The sequence below is a fragment of the Rhinatrema bivittatum genome, chromosome 6, assembly GCF_901001135.1.
Source record: "Rhinatrema bivittatum chromosome 6, aRhiBiv1.1, whole genome shotgun sequence".
Taxonomy (NCBI): domain Eukaryota; kingdom Metazoa; phylum Chordata; class Amphibia; order Gymnophiona; family Rhinatrematidae; genus Rhinatrema; species Rhinatrema bivittatum.
Window position 1 is genome coordinate 191,657,183 of NC_042620.1, and position 16,445 is coordinate 191,673,627.

The following is a 16,445-nucleotide window of genomic DNA, read 5'->3' on the forward strand; positions in this document are numbered from 1 at the left end:
ATTTTATATTAGTCCTGTAAAGTTAATATATCGGGAGGGCATTTTCAGAAGCCATTTATCTAAGCTAATACCTATTTGCTAACTATTGTCCCATCTGCCCCCTCCATTTTGCATCTAAACTGCTTGAGAGTGTCATACATCTCCATTATCTTGACTTTCTTTTGTCTCAAGCGTTCTGGATCCATTGCAGTCTGACTTTTGCCCTCTACCTGCCACAGAAACCACTGTTGACAAAGTCTTCAGCTACCTCTTTGTGGCCAAGGCCAAGGGCCTTTACTTGGTCCACATCCTCCTTGACCTGTCTGCTGATTTTGGAACCATTGATCACCATCTACTCCTTGCCATGCTGTACTTTATTGGATTACAGGATTCTGCTCTATCCTGGTTTTCTTCTTACTTCTCCCATTGTAGTTTTAATATATCATTAGATCCTCCACCACTATTTCGCTATCAGTTTGTGTGCCTCAAAGCTCTGTCCTGGACTCTTTTTACTTTCTACACTTCTTCGCTCAGTGTTCTGATCTCCTTCCACAGATCTCAGTACCACTTTTATACAGACAACGCTCAGAAATGTCACCACAACTCCCGCTGCAAATTTTAGCCTGCATGTCTGACATTGCTGCCTGTATGCTCTGCTGCCAATGGCCAAGACAGAAGGTCTCATTTTCCCCCACCCAGACCCACTTCCCTTCTTATTTCTTTTTATGTCTCTGCGGATGGCTCTCAACTTCCTGGTTCTCTTGGCCATAACCTTGGGCTCGTCTTTGATGCCTCTCTTTCCTTCCCTATGCACAATCAAACCACTGCTAAAGTGTGTCAGTACCTCCTGTAGAACACTAAAATCTGTCCATTCCTTTTTGAGCATGCGACCAAAGTATTCATCCACTCTCCTGCTAGACTATTGCAGCTTACCTTTGCTGGCCTCCCAATGAACTGTATTTCTCCATTGCAATCTATTCAAAATTCAGCTGCACATCTTAACTGTCTTCATCACTATGACCATGTAACATCTTCTCAAGTCATTATATTATTTCCCTGCCTGCTTTTGCATACACTTCAAGCTTCCCTTTCATTACCTTTAGATGCATTCACTCTGCAGCTCCTCTTTACTTTTCTTCTCTTTCCCTAGACCCTTTCTCATGAACTCAGTTCAACCAGCAAGTCGCTGTCTGTGCCTTTCCCCATCACCAACTTCCATCTCCACATTTTCCACCTTGCTGTGCCATTTGCCTGAAATAGACTTACTGAATCTGTGTGTCATGTTCCATCTCTGGCTGTATTCAAATATTATTAATAGTAGTAGTAGTAGTATTCTGGTTAATTGGCTGTCTAAACATTGCCCAGGCCTTACCTGGTTAAACATATTCATGGGGATCAACAATTCCTGTACTTTTAGCTGGGTAAAATTTGGTGGACACACATGTATGTTTAGGTCGGGAGAAGGAAATAACAAGTGCAGATGACATTTTCAAATCTAAGTACATTATTTTCAATGGAAAAAGTAATTGTAGAAATTAAAAAAGCAGGTTCATTCCCTTTCAAAACTGGGGCAGTCTGCCCAAACTTTTGAAAATTGTACCCATTGAAGCTATTTAGATAAAATTTAAATTGCCACTTAAATATTAAATGTAAAATAATGCAAATGCTACTATTAAATAGAAACATTAAAACTGAGAAATAGGTCACAGAAGCAACAGACTTTGTACTAAATGGTTTTATTGAACCTTCTGATTATAAATTGTAGTCTAGTCTGTCTTCTGTCACTTGGATTTGGGGGGCAAGGAGGATGTTCAAGAGATCTGGAAAATGCACATTTCCCCCACTGTGTTCTAAGTTGTAGATGAATCTACAGGGAAGTTCTGATTATTTTGCCACTTCTAAGCTCAATGTCACCATTTTCTTCTAATGACCAGCTTTAGATGCAGTCGGCTAAAAGGAACTGCTGTTATTTTAAAATGAGGCATAGAGTTGTTTTTAAATCCCACAGCTCTGAATCCCACGGGCACAAAATTGGATTCCACTGTCAGCATGTCCCTTGAGCAAATATGATGACTATATGAGTCTTCAGCAAGGATGATGCATTATGAGGGGAAACACTACTTTTTAGTTTAGGTAAAAAATACAGATGGATTGAGGTTGTCGCTGGCATTAAGCATTCATCAGTACTTCGTGCAAACCAGTCTCACAAGTTAGCCCTTTGCTGGCTGTACTCTGGTCATCCTCTTGCTCAGGCAGTCCTATGTCTCTGATGGAGTAGTGGAGCAAGGTTCACGAGTGGAACAGGAACTCCTATGCTCCGCTTCCTCTTCCTCCTCTTAGCTATTGTTTCCTTCACTCTTCGCAGGATGTGTTTCCTTCCTGACACCCACACACCCTTCTGCAGGAAGTGTAGAAAACTGAAACTTAACTGCTTTAAAGTCTTGAATGGGGGAGTGTATTCGAGTAGGTTAGTGTTTTAACATCTCTGCTCCAACCTAGACTGGGACAGTCAGAAGTAGAGGGTCCACGCTTATGTGGTGCTGTGTATGCTTTACTGAAATTCTTCTATAAATATTTGTAGGACTTCACATTCTGTTACAGACGTCATCAGGTGTGGACCCATGACCCAAGCCTCTCAGACAGTGCACAGAGTCCTCCAAAGCTGCTGTATTTTTCTTCCCTTCTTCTACCTTTTTCAGAAGCTTGTAACCGGCCCCCTTCCTCCCGCGCCATGCTGCTTCCTTCACACTGGCCCAGTTCAGTGGCGAGAAGTTTGAACTGCACAGGATGCCATAGATGCAGCGCCCTGTGGTTCAAACTCTTTATCCTTGAACCGTGCCAGCGCAGAGGAAGCAGCAAGGCGCGGGAGGAAGTTAGGACGGTTACAAGCTTCTGAAAGGGGTTAGAGAAGGGAGGTGAGGGGGATAAAAAAGATGGGGGGAGTCAATTTAAAAAAGTTTAAAAGTGGTTCCAGGGGACTTTGGAGACCCTTAGGTTTGCATAGGGAGAGGGAGAGTGGGGACACCTAGACTAGGAGGAAGGAAGTGGGGGGACTTGGGGATGACAGATGTGGGGAACCCCATATTCGATGAGTGGGGAGGGAGAATGAGAACCCCTCAGAAGGTGAGGGGAAGAATAGAGATTCAGGGATGGGAATGAAGAGGACACCTAGATTCGTTGGGTGGGGAGGAGGTGAAAGTGGAGTGGTAGAGGCAGGGACGGGGAGAAGGAAACAGCAGGGACTGCCAGATGGGCAGCAGAGGAGGGAACGGAGGCTGCTTGAGGGGGAGATAGTGGAGACTCAGATGTGTGGGGAAAGCAAGAACTCCAAGATTGAATGGGGGGAAAGCAGGGACTTAGGGATGGGTGAGGAGAATACGGACTCAGCAGTTGGGTGGGCAGCATGAGTGAGAATGTATTAGATGGACTGGGAATTATGAAAGGGGGTTGTGGATGCGAGATGGGAGGTAGAAGAAAGGGTCTGAAGGGTGGGGAAAGATTGTGATATAGTGTGAAGGACCTGGAGGGCTGGGGAGGGGTGAGAGGCAATGGAAAGGAGAGGATCTGTGAAGGAGAGTGGAAATGGGGCTAGGGGATGAGGTGAATGAGTAGGGGGTTAGAAACAGAAGCAAGGAGAAGGAAAAATTGACAGAAAGGAACTGGGCTAGTGAGGAGATGAAACAGGCAGAGGAAAGTATTTAAGTGTTGGGAAGAGGTGAGTACAGAGGGTGGAAACTGGAGATTAGGGAGAGAGTGAAAGAGTGGGAAATGGAAAGGAATGAGAAAGGAATGGAAAGGAATGAGAGATGGGGTAGTGAAAATGGAGGACTAGGGAGGGAATGAGCATGGAGATGGGCTGGGAAGGGGATGAGAGTGGAAGTTGGAAAGTGAGATGAGAGGTGAAAAGAGGGAGACTGAGGACTGATGAATGATGGAGGAGAGAGGAAATCTATCTAGGAGTGCGTAAAGAGACAGAAAGGGAAACCGAGAAAAGAGATGAAAGGGAAAGATCAATGTAAGACAGATGTAATAGTTTGGCAGCCATAAGGGAAGAATTGTAGGCAGGAGAGAGAGGAAATGCAAATGGACATGAGACACTGGAAAAGGAGTTAGAAGATGTCAGATAGAGGAAAGAGAAAACAAGCCTGGGACCTACACAATTAAAAAAATTAAAATGTCCAGACCAGAAAGGTATAAAAAAGCATTTTATTTTCAGTTTAAGAACTGGAATATGCCAGATTTTGGAATGTGTATCTCTGATATATGTATTTTGCTCAGTGTGAGAGGAAATGCATTTCTCTAGTGTGTCACTGAATGCTTAATCTGGCGTTGTGGGTTTTCTATTTCAATTTTTGCCTATACATTTCTAATTTCTAATTGGTTATCACTTATTCAGTATTTAGTGAAGGTCTGCCTGTGACACAGTGAGGTATTTTGGTAGTGAGTAGTTTGTCCATGTAGGAATTTAGAGCAGTCCAGCTTGTTTTGGTTTTCTAGTATGAGGTGTCTTGCTGATCAAGGGCCTCTTGTAATATTTGCAGTGCTCGCTTTTCATGGGTAGGGTTGTTACTGTTTAAGTCTGCCAATTGCTTTGCTATGGTATGGCAGGTTTTCACTACAGGTTCAGTGTGCATTCTTTGCAAGATTTTGTACTTCACAATGTTGGTAGCAGAGGGAGTTTGTGTTGCAGTTACTGAGATGACAACAGAATATTTTTGTAAGGTGAATAGTAAGGGAGAATGACTTAGTTCTGGAGGCAGGTGGGGTGCGGAGACAGCACAGATGCATTGGCCTCCAGGCGCTGGAGATCCAAGGCACGCTTTTGAATATGAGAATTAGAATACAGATAAAATGTACACTATATTATGCAACCGGAAGAAAGTGATTGTAAAGCTTTAATTGTTAATTTGGAGAATTAATTAATTGCACTTTTCAGATGCTTGATGTCATTTTGCTTGTTGTATCCAAGTTTCATTTATATCCATTTCTGTTGTATGCATCTTTCCTACATTAGTACAGATTGTTGTCCTGTGCAGTTCTGTGAACAATTAAAAAAAAAAAACCTGCTGATGCTATGCTGGGAAATTACATAATGCAGAGAAATCATACGGGAAACACCTGGGAACAGAATTAACTGATCAGATGAGATTGGTTATTAAGAATAGCAGTGGCGATAATGCCGAAAACTGAAAGATCAGCAATCATAAATTTGGTGGGCCCAGTTCAAACATCTGAAACAGCCTCATATGGCAGAAGCTGTGTCTTGCTATTTAATTCCTTAGAAAACCTAAATTATCCTATCTTATTGTCCAACTCGGGCTTTTCCAGTAGATGAAGCCGTTGTGCAATAGTGTAACATTTTTGGGACCCCCTAAGTTTAATCCTCAGAGTCACAATAATACTAGTGAGAACTGGTTCATGGTTCTTGATCAAGAAGATTGTACTTGTGAAGAAGAATGTAATCCAGAAATGTATCTAGACTGAACATATGGCTCCAGAATTTTGAGGAACAAGTGAACCAGTCCTGGTTCTTCAACTTCTTTTTCAAAGATTATCTCAAATTGGTTAAAATGATAAATTGCTTTGAAGCTAGAGTTAAAAGACTCAGTACTAACTTACCAATTCCTCATGTCTTGAAGTCATGTGGTTACTCTTGCTCAGGGGTAGGCAGCTCTAGAGTGCCACAATGAATAGGCATGAGCTATATTTGCAAGCACTTATATCTCATGCATATTCATCGTGAATATCCTGAAAACCAAATCTGTTTGTGGCACTCCAGGGCCAGAGTTGCCTAGCCAGTCTAGCTCTTCTGAGCTGCTGAGCTGGTATTTATTTCTATACTTTCTTTTCCCAATGGATATTTGCCATTTGCAGTAGTTTGAATTATGTGGATCTTTAGCTCTAAGAATATCCACCCACTTTGCATAAACCACCAAACAGTAACTGACCTGAAACAGGCTTGTATTGACAACGTAAGAGGTTAAAACAAAACAACATATTCCTATGTTAAGCAAAAGAGACAACTGTAGACAAGAAGGCTGCATTAAACACAGCCAGAATCTGCCATGTTAAAATATTACTTTAAAAATACTAAAAAAAAACCCAAAAACTTAAAACATTAAAAAGTTCACTGCCTTATCATTTCAGTGGATATTCCAAGGGTCAGCTATGGCTTGGAATCATTACCCGGAGAACACACTGATAATGGTAAGCATTTGGTTATTTTCATTTGTACATATAGCTTGTTATATATTGTTATATGCAATAGACAGAAAATGAGACTTTGTGTATTTCACTATGGCTTTACAGTGATATTTGCTTAATTTACAAATTAAATATTATTTTATTTTGCACTGTTTATTATTGTTCATTGAAAAAGTATTCCCGGAGGTTAATTCTTTTTTTATCCTTTCAGCCACTTTCTCCTCCATATTTCTTTTGAAGTCACCATTTAATTACACAGGAATAAACTGGAGTTGAAGACAACTATTGTAGCAGAATGACATGATGTATTTGTATAAAAATATTCTTGACCAGTCCAATTGCTTAAATATCCATTCAAACAAAATCAGGACTACACTTATCATAACATATTGGGAAAAGAGTTTGAAGAACTCATTGTACATATATAGTAGTTGCCAATATGTAAAAACGGGAAAAAACCTGACCCAGGTTTTCTTCAACTTTATATGCCACGTTGCTTTGAAATAAATATCCTAAGTTATGGACTATATGCTGATGGACTAATGAGTTTGTGTACTACCCCCTCCTTACCTTACTAGAATAAATGGACCATTTTGATTTTCAATAGTGTAGTATTAACATAAGAGACAGTGTTGAATATTTAAGTCATCTTATTTTTTCTTGCACTTAACTCTTACCCTCTCCCCATTCCCTATTGGTATATTTCTCACTCAATGTAAGTCTTGTTAAACTCTTAAGAGGCTGGTTTAAACTAGTTTCATGGCAGTGCAACTTCACCATATTTGCTGTTAAAAATCAGAACAGCCAATCGATTTCCAGCAAATACTGTCACAATGTGCAGAAGTGCAAATAAATCAGCCCCTAAGATTATGAAGGAAACCTTATTCTGTACAGTCCCTTGCAATGATGCAATCTGCATGCACACAAGTCAACTCAGTGGTCTTCACATATACTTTTTTTTTAAACTAAATCAAATTATTACCACCCTACCCCTTCCCCCTGCACAAAAATGTCTATTATCTGATTACATCCACATTTTGAACCTGAAATTTGAAGAATAAAGATAATCTTTATAGATTGTGATACCTTTTAAATAGCCAATTGAAATGATAGTGTAGTACATGAGATTTCTAATCTAGACCTTAAGGCCTCTTCTTCTTGTGAGGTCTTGAAAGTTCATATCCTGCAATATCTTTTTGATGGTCTTTTAAAATCTACAAAGATTCCAATTTCTTTAAGACAAATATGGTTGCTAGAACTCTGTACAAAAAAACTAAGGTAAAATTTGAAAATCCGATATCTTGCGACTGGTTCATGTAGTCATGAAAAGTGAATGTTTTAATTCATACTACAGTACACTGGTCATGGCAGAAGGTGATAAAGCATCATCTTATATAACAATGTGATTGCATTTGTAGAGTGTGGTTTTTAAGACTTGGATGTAAGTTTTTATTATGCTTCAGTTTTAGGATCCATACCATTTTGGTCGCTCTCTTCCAATTTGCTTCTGTCTGCTCAATCCCTTTCTAGAACTGAAAATAATACTTGAGTTGGGGGGGTCACACTAGTGATTTGTACCATGCTTATTCCTTCTATTTCCCTGCTGGGGGTGACTTCCTTAAGCCCCTGAGTGTACTGTTAGCTTTCCCCCTCACTGCTTTATCACACAGGCAAGCAGCTTGACTCAGGTGTGCACCATGCCTCGGAAGAGGACCTCGCTGTCGAGGGACCTGCCCCCGGCCAAACTCTCCTGCCTCGACCGCCAGATTCAGTGTCTGGCGGCGGACAGGAGAAAGTTGATCAGGTCATCCCTCTGGCACAGAAGCTCCCTCCTGGGCATGCGATACCTGCAGACAAAAACTGAACTGGAAATACTATAAGCCAGATTCTGTATGCAGTGCAATGATGGAAAAACAGAAACTTCTCCATTCATCATAAAACATCAAACAATAAAATCAAGAAATATAAACCATAATAGTAAAACCATACTATTTATTTTATTTATTTATTTGCTTGTTTTTATATACCGACATTCATCAGGAACATCACATCGGTTTACAATATACTACATAAATACAGTTAAAAAACAAACACAATTAGTTAAATCAGAGAATTAAAAAACACTCAACTAATATACAATAAAACTTATTATAAAAGTGAAACTAAAATCAGATAAATAAAATTAAAATAAAATAAAAAATATAGGCTGTGTGAAAAAGTACTCTGCTTTCTGAAAAGCAATTGACAAATGGAACTTTCAATAATTAAAAACTCATATGAAACTTTTCCAAACGCTAATAAAATATTTCAAAACAGCTGATAGATCAAACAACAACCCAAAATTAAAACTAATAAGGATTGAAAGAAAATACCTGGGAAAATTTGCTTTCCAGATGACATGAGATTGCCATGGATTAGCAGAGAGTTGTCTCCTAACTTTCTCCATTCTCTCTCTCACACATGCTCAATCTTATGCATACAAATACTTGTTCATGCTCTCGTGAGCATGAACACACACACACACACACACACTTATTTGTTTGTTCTTTCTTATGTTCAGCTATACACAAACACACATACTCATGCACTTTCACTTGCTGAATCATACACACACAGGATCATAGGCTCTCTCACATGCTCAGTCATACACACACAGGATCATAGGCTCTCTCACATGCTCAGTCATACACACACAGGATCATAGGCTCTCTCACATGCTCAGTCATACACACACAGGATCATAGGCTCTCTCACATGCTCAGTCATACACACACAGGATCATAGGCTCTCTCACATGCTCAGTCATACACATACACTCATAGGCTCTCTCACATGCTCAGTCATACACACACAGGATCATAGGCTCTCTCACATGCTCAGTCATACACACACAGGATCATAGGCTCTCTCACATGCTCAGTCATACACATACACTCATAGGCTCTCTCACATGCTCAGTCATACACACACACAGGATCTTAGGCGCTTTCTCCCTTCTAGCCTCCAGGTGTGCTGCAGCATGGGGAAGGGAGGCCAATACCTCTTGCTCTCGGTGGTCCACAGTGCTCCTTATTGTTTGTGGGGGGAGGAGACAGATATTTCTTGAGGTTCTGCTGCCTCCTCACTACCAGGGCAGGGGGAGGGGGGATGAAGTCAATACTTTGCGTGGCCCCACAAGACCATGCTGCTCTTCACTGCTGGGGCGGGGGAAGAGGCTGCTGCTTTTTGGGGCCCTTTGGGCCACGCTGCTGTTCATTGTCAGTGTGGAAAAGGTAGGAAGGAGGAGGAGGAGGCCTGTGCTTTTAGCAGCTCCATGGGGCTGTGCTGCTGTTTACTACTGGGGTAAGGGGAAGGAAAAGGAAGTTGATGGGTTTTGCAGCCCGGTGGGCCGGGCTACTGTTCATTGCCAGGGCCGGTGGGGGGGGGAGGAGGAGGGCAGGCTGATGGGTTTTGCATAATGGCATCCCTGGTTGATAGCGCCTATGGCCAAGGCCATATCGGCCATAGGCTTAGCTATGGCTCTGCTTATCAATAGGAATTACGTAAATTGTGGTCACCAACCTAAAGGCAAATTGAAGACTTAATGCTATTATTTTAACAAATGTGTTTCAACTATTATAAACGCTACTTCAGTATAGATGCTGAGAAAAGTAAAAACAGAACTAATACGTGTCATTTCTTCTTTTGCAGCTGATTGGTTAGTACTTTCTACCAGCTCCTTGCCTGTCAATTCTCTGCCTACTGAATTTCCGGTGAGCCCAATGTCTGAAAAAGAGAAGAGCTGGCTCTACACACTTGACCCTATCCTGGTCACCATCATTGTCATGAGCTCCCTAGGAGTTCTCCTGGGGGCCATCTGTGCAGGACTCCTCCTTTACTGCACTTGCTTTTACTCGGGCCTATCCTCTCGCAGTTCCACCACACTGGAGAACTACAACTTTGAGCTGTATGATGGCATCAAACACAAGGTGAAAATGAACCCACAGAAATGTTGCTCAGAGGCATGATGGATTGCATCAGGATCACATGTGACATTTCGATCCAGCAAGAATGGCCAGTGGGGATGAGTGTGTCTATAAGGCCTGAGCATCATAACCTCAGGCAAACCAAGGTAGAAGACTGATGATGTCTCTGACAAGGCCTACTCTAGGCTATAGTAGTCGACTTGAATGAATAGGACTGCAAGCTACACGCTTTATGGTATCTGAATACATTTTTGAATGAGGCACCAGTTCTCAAATCTACAACTGGGACAATATCTGGTTTGTTTGTTTTTTGTTTGTTTCCCAGAGAAACATGTGAAGTGAAGGACAGTGTTGCATTTTACTTTTTTGCAAAAGAGAATGTGGATTTTTCTCCTTCCCTTTTGGCTTTTGGAGGCGGCAGAGATGCAGAGCATTTTTAGAAGCATTCCCCATCTTTGGAAATAGCACATAAACATGCAGAGGAAAAACTCTGTCAGCTGCACATTCAAATATTTTCATGGAAGGCTTGCCTATTGGTGCAAACTATACAACTACCAGGCTTCAAAAAAAATCTTACAGCTTTTCTGTCTATAAAAAAAAAAGGATGCGGTTGCCTTTAACTTTTCATATCCTGGGGTGTAATTGTTTTGTTTTATTTTGTTTTTTCAATTGCAACAGTTTTGAGGTGAACAGAAGCAGCAACAGCAGCACTTTCTAAAAAAAAAAGATGAAACAAAAATATTCCAGGAATTTGGGATTTGCAGACATGCATAGAAGTACCTTTCTGAAACCCACTGATAAAGCCTTAAAGTATCTTGGGAACAAGAGCCATTTTTCTGCATCCAGGTCTTGAAGTGAAACAGCAGCATTCTGTATGATGGCCACTCCGTTTCTTCCCTCTACCCCCACCTTTCCTCCTCATTCCTTTTCAAAAAACACTGCAGCCAACAAAAGACTTTTTTTTTTAAAAGAGATTCAGAGCTGGCTTTGATTGTATTTGTTGTGGTATAAAGGGGAATAGAGTAGAAGGCAATTAATTGTTTTCTTATTTCATTTCCGAAGCTTTTTATGCAGAAGCCACAGAGGCTGGAAAAATGAGCATAGCATAAAGAAGTACTGTGAGACTCCTCTTGTTCTCCATCCCTTGGTGGAGTGGGGGATGTTCTATTATAGAGCACGCTTGGGTTTATCAGTTCCCCTTCTATCTCTCGACGGCCACCTTTGGTTTCTGCCACCTCCTGTAACCTTCAGGGGGTCAGGTCGAGGTTGGAGAACCACTGCTGACACCACCAAAGGCTAGTTAGCTGCTTGGACCAAAAAAAAGCTCATCTGTCTCTGTCCTTTCTGACTGAAGCTTCTGGTCAATCACCTAATCACAAACAGTTTAATTAGCATTATCATTTATCAAGTGCCTTGATGAAAAGTAAACCCATGTTTCTAACGTTGGGGTTTGGAAACTGCCGATGCATCAGAATTTGAAGCATACTTTTTTTTTTGTTCTTCATGTGACCTGCACTGAAGAAGGGACCTTTGTGGTCTCAGATGCTCATCTTTTTTATTATTCTTATATTGATCCAATAAAAAGCATCACAAACCTACTCAAAATTTCACCCTGACCAAGCCTTGCCCAGCAATTCCAGGTGATGGAAAGACATGCAATGTATGTTTTGTTCAACTGGGCAATACATCATTACATTTGTGGTGCATCGTGAACACCACTACATGAAGCAAGAGGTTTACATGCACCCAGGACTAAGAAGAAACTGTACTGGTTTCATAGTAAAGCATTCATGTGCAGTATAGTATAGCATAGTCAGTATATATTGCTGCTACAAACAGTATTATTTTTCTGAATACTTAGAGTAAAGAGTACAATGTCTGCCTAAGATGGATCCATTTAGTGAAATGTTTGTAGGAGGCTAAGGGGTATGGGCTAAAATTTGTAACTCACCAACTTGCCAGATCAACAGCTATTTCTTCCCCAACATACACACACGTTTCCTCCTGCTTGTGGGATTTATGAGTGCGGCACTGATGGCAAAAATAGGAATGTGTCCCTGTGCACTGGGGAAGGGTTTTTCCCCCCTGGGTAAACAGCCTTGCAGTAGGAATGATTCTTAAATTCCCTGTGCCATAGCTTCTGAACATACTACTGCCATATTTCATATGCATGAGATCTCTCCTGCCTAACTGAAGCATCTCCACTCTGAAGCCCACACCATGGCAGTTGTGTATAGTAGAATGTAATAAACCAACCCTTCACCCCCCACTCCTCCCAATCTTGTGCTACACATTTTTACTGGCTGCGAATAAATATTCAAAGCTAAATTGCACTGCCTTGTAATATGCTACATTTTATAGCACGTCAGGTTTCCAGAACCTATAGTGGAAGAGTAGACATTGAGAATGAAACAAGCCATGGAGTTGGGGCCAGAATTTCAAAGGAGGAACAGTTTTGGACTGATTTGTACTCTCTGTATAAGTTATATTGATATATGCGGTCAACCACTGTAGATATGTATTTGTCCAAATACAATTATAGTATCGTGGACCTAGGGCAGACAGTCACTGCTTATACTAACATTAGCTTTCCATCCAGGAGACTTAAATGATATAAAGACAAGGCAAGCTCACACACTGTATTATTAAGATCATCATAATAAGCCTTAGTGACCCAAGTAGCATCTGATGCCAGAATTGACCTCCATACACATGAGGTTGATGGCAGGATAGGGAATAGCAGGTGGGCCTGCCCACCATGTTTATGTCTGCAGTGCACAAAATGGCCACGGGGAAATAGAGGATGGGTCAACCTCTAAAGCTGTACAGAGCAGAATTAAACAACATCCTGTAGAGATTCCATTTTCATATTTTATGTTCGCTGCTCCATCAAATCAAATGAATCAGTTCTGCCACTTAACCAATACTTCTGTGTCCTAGCACTGGGTGTATCACACTTATCATGCACAAAGCTATATTTGATTGTAGTCCTAACAGGGAAGTGTTTAGTGTGTTTAAATCCATGGATTTTTACTTGCCGGTATAAACTACTCGCTGATCTACAACCATTTGAAATCTTCTATTTCAAGGGCACCACCGTTTTTTAACCACACCTTTACTATGTTGTACATTATCTCCATCGTCCACAACCTCTCAGGCTAGGTGACCTTTGCGGATGGAGGTTCAAAAAGTTGTTGAGGTTATTCTGATGGGGTGGCAGGGGGAGATGATTGGTTCAAAGAACATTTGCATATTGTCAAGGCTGACTGCAGCATGACGAGTTTGGGAGGCATCCAATTAATTTGCAGTGGGGGGGTCTCTCTGTCTCTCTCTCTCTCTCTATGATACTCTCTGCCCCCCCCCCCCCCCCTTCATTTCCCCCTTCCCCTCATACCCTGTGTTATCCTCACTTTCAAATCTCATCCCTCTCAGCCTCCTCTTCCCTCTCCCTGTCCCCTCCGGTTGGCAGTGCTTCGTCCCTGCGTCCGCCTCCTTCACCCTCTGGCGGTTTGAACTCTCATTTTCATGGGACTTGGGTAGCACCACATGTTCAAAGCACAGAATGAAACTGGCCAGCAGGGGAGGGAGGTGCAGCAGGAAGCAGTGCTCTCCTTCTAGCGGCTGGGAGAGGGGCTTGGGGAGAAGGAGAAGACTTGGGATTGTGCAGGGGAACACAGGATGAAAACTGGGATAACAATGCTCCCCCCTCCCCCATGTCACCAGACCTGCACACTGTACTCAGATATTTTCTTTTCCCAAGGTTTGCAGTATTAAAGAAATCCCGCATTTACTGGCTGAGCCAGGATACAAGGACTTCAGAGCTTTACTGTGATTCTTAAATGTAAAAAAAAAAAAAAATAAATCAAACTGTGTTATATAATTTGTATAAAAACTCTTTTCTAAATGATTATTTAATAAATAGACCAGAGACTGGTTTTCAACTGTGTTTTAAATTAATGTGGTCTTGTAAGTTTGCTCCATAGATTGTTTACTTTGTGTAAGTGTGTGGTGTCCTTCCAAATATTATTCAGTAGAGATGTTGTAAATTGGTGGAATTATGCAAGATGCAGTGAAGTTATTTATGTAAGCAGCACAGCTCCACGCATAGAAAGGACTATCATGGTTTACTCTGAAGACAGCTAATGAGTTTAGCAATTAGTAAGTTAAGGGACTAGCCAGTAGGAATTGTGTTGTGTTACGCTTCTCTGCTGCACTTCTGACACTAGAGACTGCCCAATGCCCATTGAACACAACAGTGAGCCAATTACTAAATGCCTTATTATTCAGACCATGGCAGTTAACTCTTCCTGTGCTTTATCTGTTTGCAGAATAAATGAAGAACTTTAGCTACCAGGGCTAATAAGATGACATATTTCAGATGCATTAAATTGGCATATTTTCACACCCAAGAAACGGCCATCCTTGACTCCATTAAAATCTGATTAGAAGCCAGAGGCTAGTTTTGTTAAAAAGTGGGGAAAAAAAAGAATTGACAGTTAAATTGCTTGAAAACGTTGCACTGTTTTGGTTGAAGGAATCTATTTTAAGCCCAGCAGTGGAAGCAGTAATGCAAGTTTGCTCATCCCATTGAACTGAATTAGGAGCAAATCAGCTTCATCTACTACTCAAAATGTGTACAAGATGAATGCCCCCAATAGCTACAGAGTGTGGGTTTAGCCACCGAACTGGAAAAAGATTTATTTCCAATTCTCTAGTGTCCAGTGAGTTAGGCAATCTCACCTGCAGTAGGCAAGAACTGCCCTTTCATATGATACGAGAGCACAGGCCAAAAAATGTCAATTTTATTCCACAAATTACATTGCTAAAAAAAGAGAAAATATTGCAGAAGTAAGAGCTGAACTCTTCTGAATGGTGTTTTTTTTTCCTGCTCACTGTGTACTGTATATGGTTGTTGCAAAGTGTTTGTGACATAGTTAATGAGCCTATAATACCTTCCAGTGTTCTACTATCCTGTGTTTACATGGTCAATTCTATCTTATCTGTGTTCCTGTGCAAATGTTTACCCAGATCTGTATAGGCATGGCCTAGCCAGCCACAGAGCTGGGCTGTTTCATTGAGGTTGGAAGAGGCATAGAAGTGTCTGTGTCAAGACATGGCACATCTGGATCTGAATTCCAGGCCTGCTCACTCTTATGGCAACCAAGCGCTGAAGATGGCACCTGCTTTTCATTTCATTGTATGCTTATATACGCCTGTCTTCCACAATGTGAACCCATTTTCCATTCTCTCACATTTCAGAAATGCTCATCTCAGTTGAAATTCCACATGACCCAAGAAAATTCTCTAAGTGATGTTATAGTATATCTGTGCTACTAAATGTACATTGCATAGTATGTACAGCGGCTCCCAGGGAGGTCTCGAATGACAGCAGGAGAGAAATCCTCTCTCTGCCTGCTCTGTCTCCCCCTCAGCCCACAGTGTAATCATTCCTTCACCAAGCCTATTCCTTCTGTGTGTTCCCTCTATTATTCATTCAGGGCACTACATCAAAACAAAAGTCACTTTAACATTTTGCAGCTGCAGATTGGAATCCAGGACAGATTCCAGGACTTGAGATTTATTGCAAAGTTAGCATTCTCAACTATTGCATACGGCATAGTTATATTAATAAAGCAATGGGTTATCTTAGATCTAGTCCTACTTTTCAGAAAAACTGCTCAGTAGAAAAACCAAGATATTGTTTAGGGAGGTAAAGTGGTCTGCTGGTATTTCTCAATCGTTTTCTTCTATGTTATCTACCCGAAGGACTTTAAATATCCTTGTGGTATTATAAGGACACAATTGTCTTTTCTAATGGTCTCAGTCCTGATGTTGCTCTTACACACAGCAGATCCAGACAATACCAACAAAGAGGTTTTAATGAACCTTACGGAAGAAGTACCATCGGCTGCCTTCTGTTCAGAGGAAGAAGTGCATCAGTTAATTTTTAATGATCGTTTATTAGTTCACCATGTAGTGCTTGATAAAAAAAAAAAAATGGTTGCTCTCATGTGATAGGAAGATGTGCATCAGTTGGTTCAGTGAATCCATTGGATTACTGACTTATTTTAGATTACTACTATTTATTCAAAAGGAATACTCTCGTGATAGTTTATTGTTATGTTTGGCCAGCTGCAGAATGCCCCGCAACTGGCTGTAATCACCCTGCTGCCAAAGCCACTCCCGAGATGCTGCCATCACCCTCCTCTGCTCTGCCCTGCATCTTCCTCCTAGGCATGAGACTAAATGCACAATCGAATCTTTATGGGTAGAAATCCCTTGTGTGTTGGGGAAGAG

General features: G+C 41.2%; 1 protein-coding gene across 1 annotated transcript in view; it reads left to right on the top strand.

Annotated features, from left to right (window-relative positions):
• Positions 1 to 14,093, top strand: part of NRP2 (neuropilin 2) — a 277,836-nt gene extending 263,743 nt beyond the window's left edge. Inside the window, exons 16-17 of the mRNA XM_029606319.1 lie at positions 6,127 to 6,186; positions 9,874 to 14,093. Coding sequence (XP_029462179.1) covers positions 6,127 to 6,186; positions 9,874 to 10,190 — 377 coding nt within the window. The 3' untranslated portion in view covers positions 10,191 to 14,093. The remainder of the gene's footprint in view (positions 1 to 6,126; positions 6,187 to 9,873) is intronic.
• Positions 14,094 to 16,445: the final 2,352 nt, after the last annotated feature.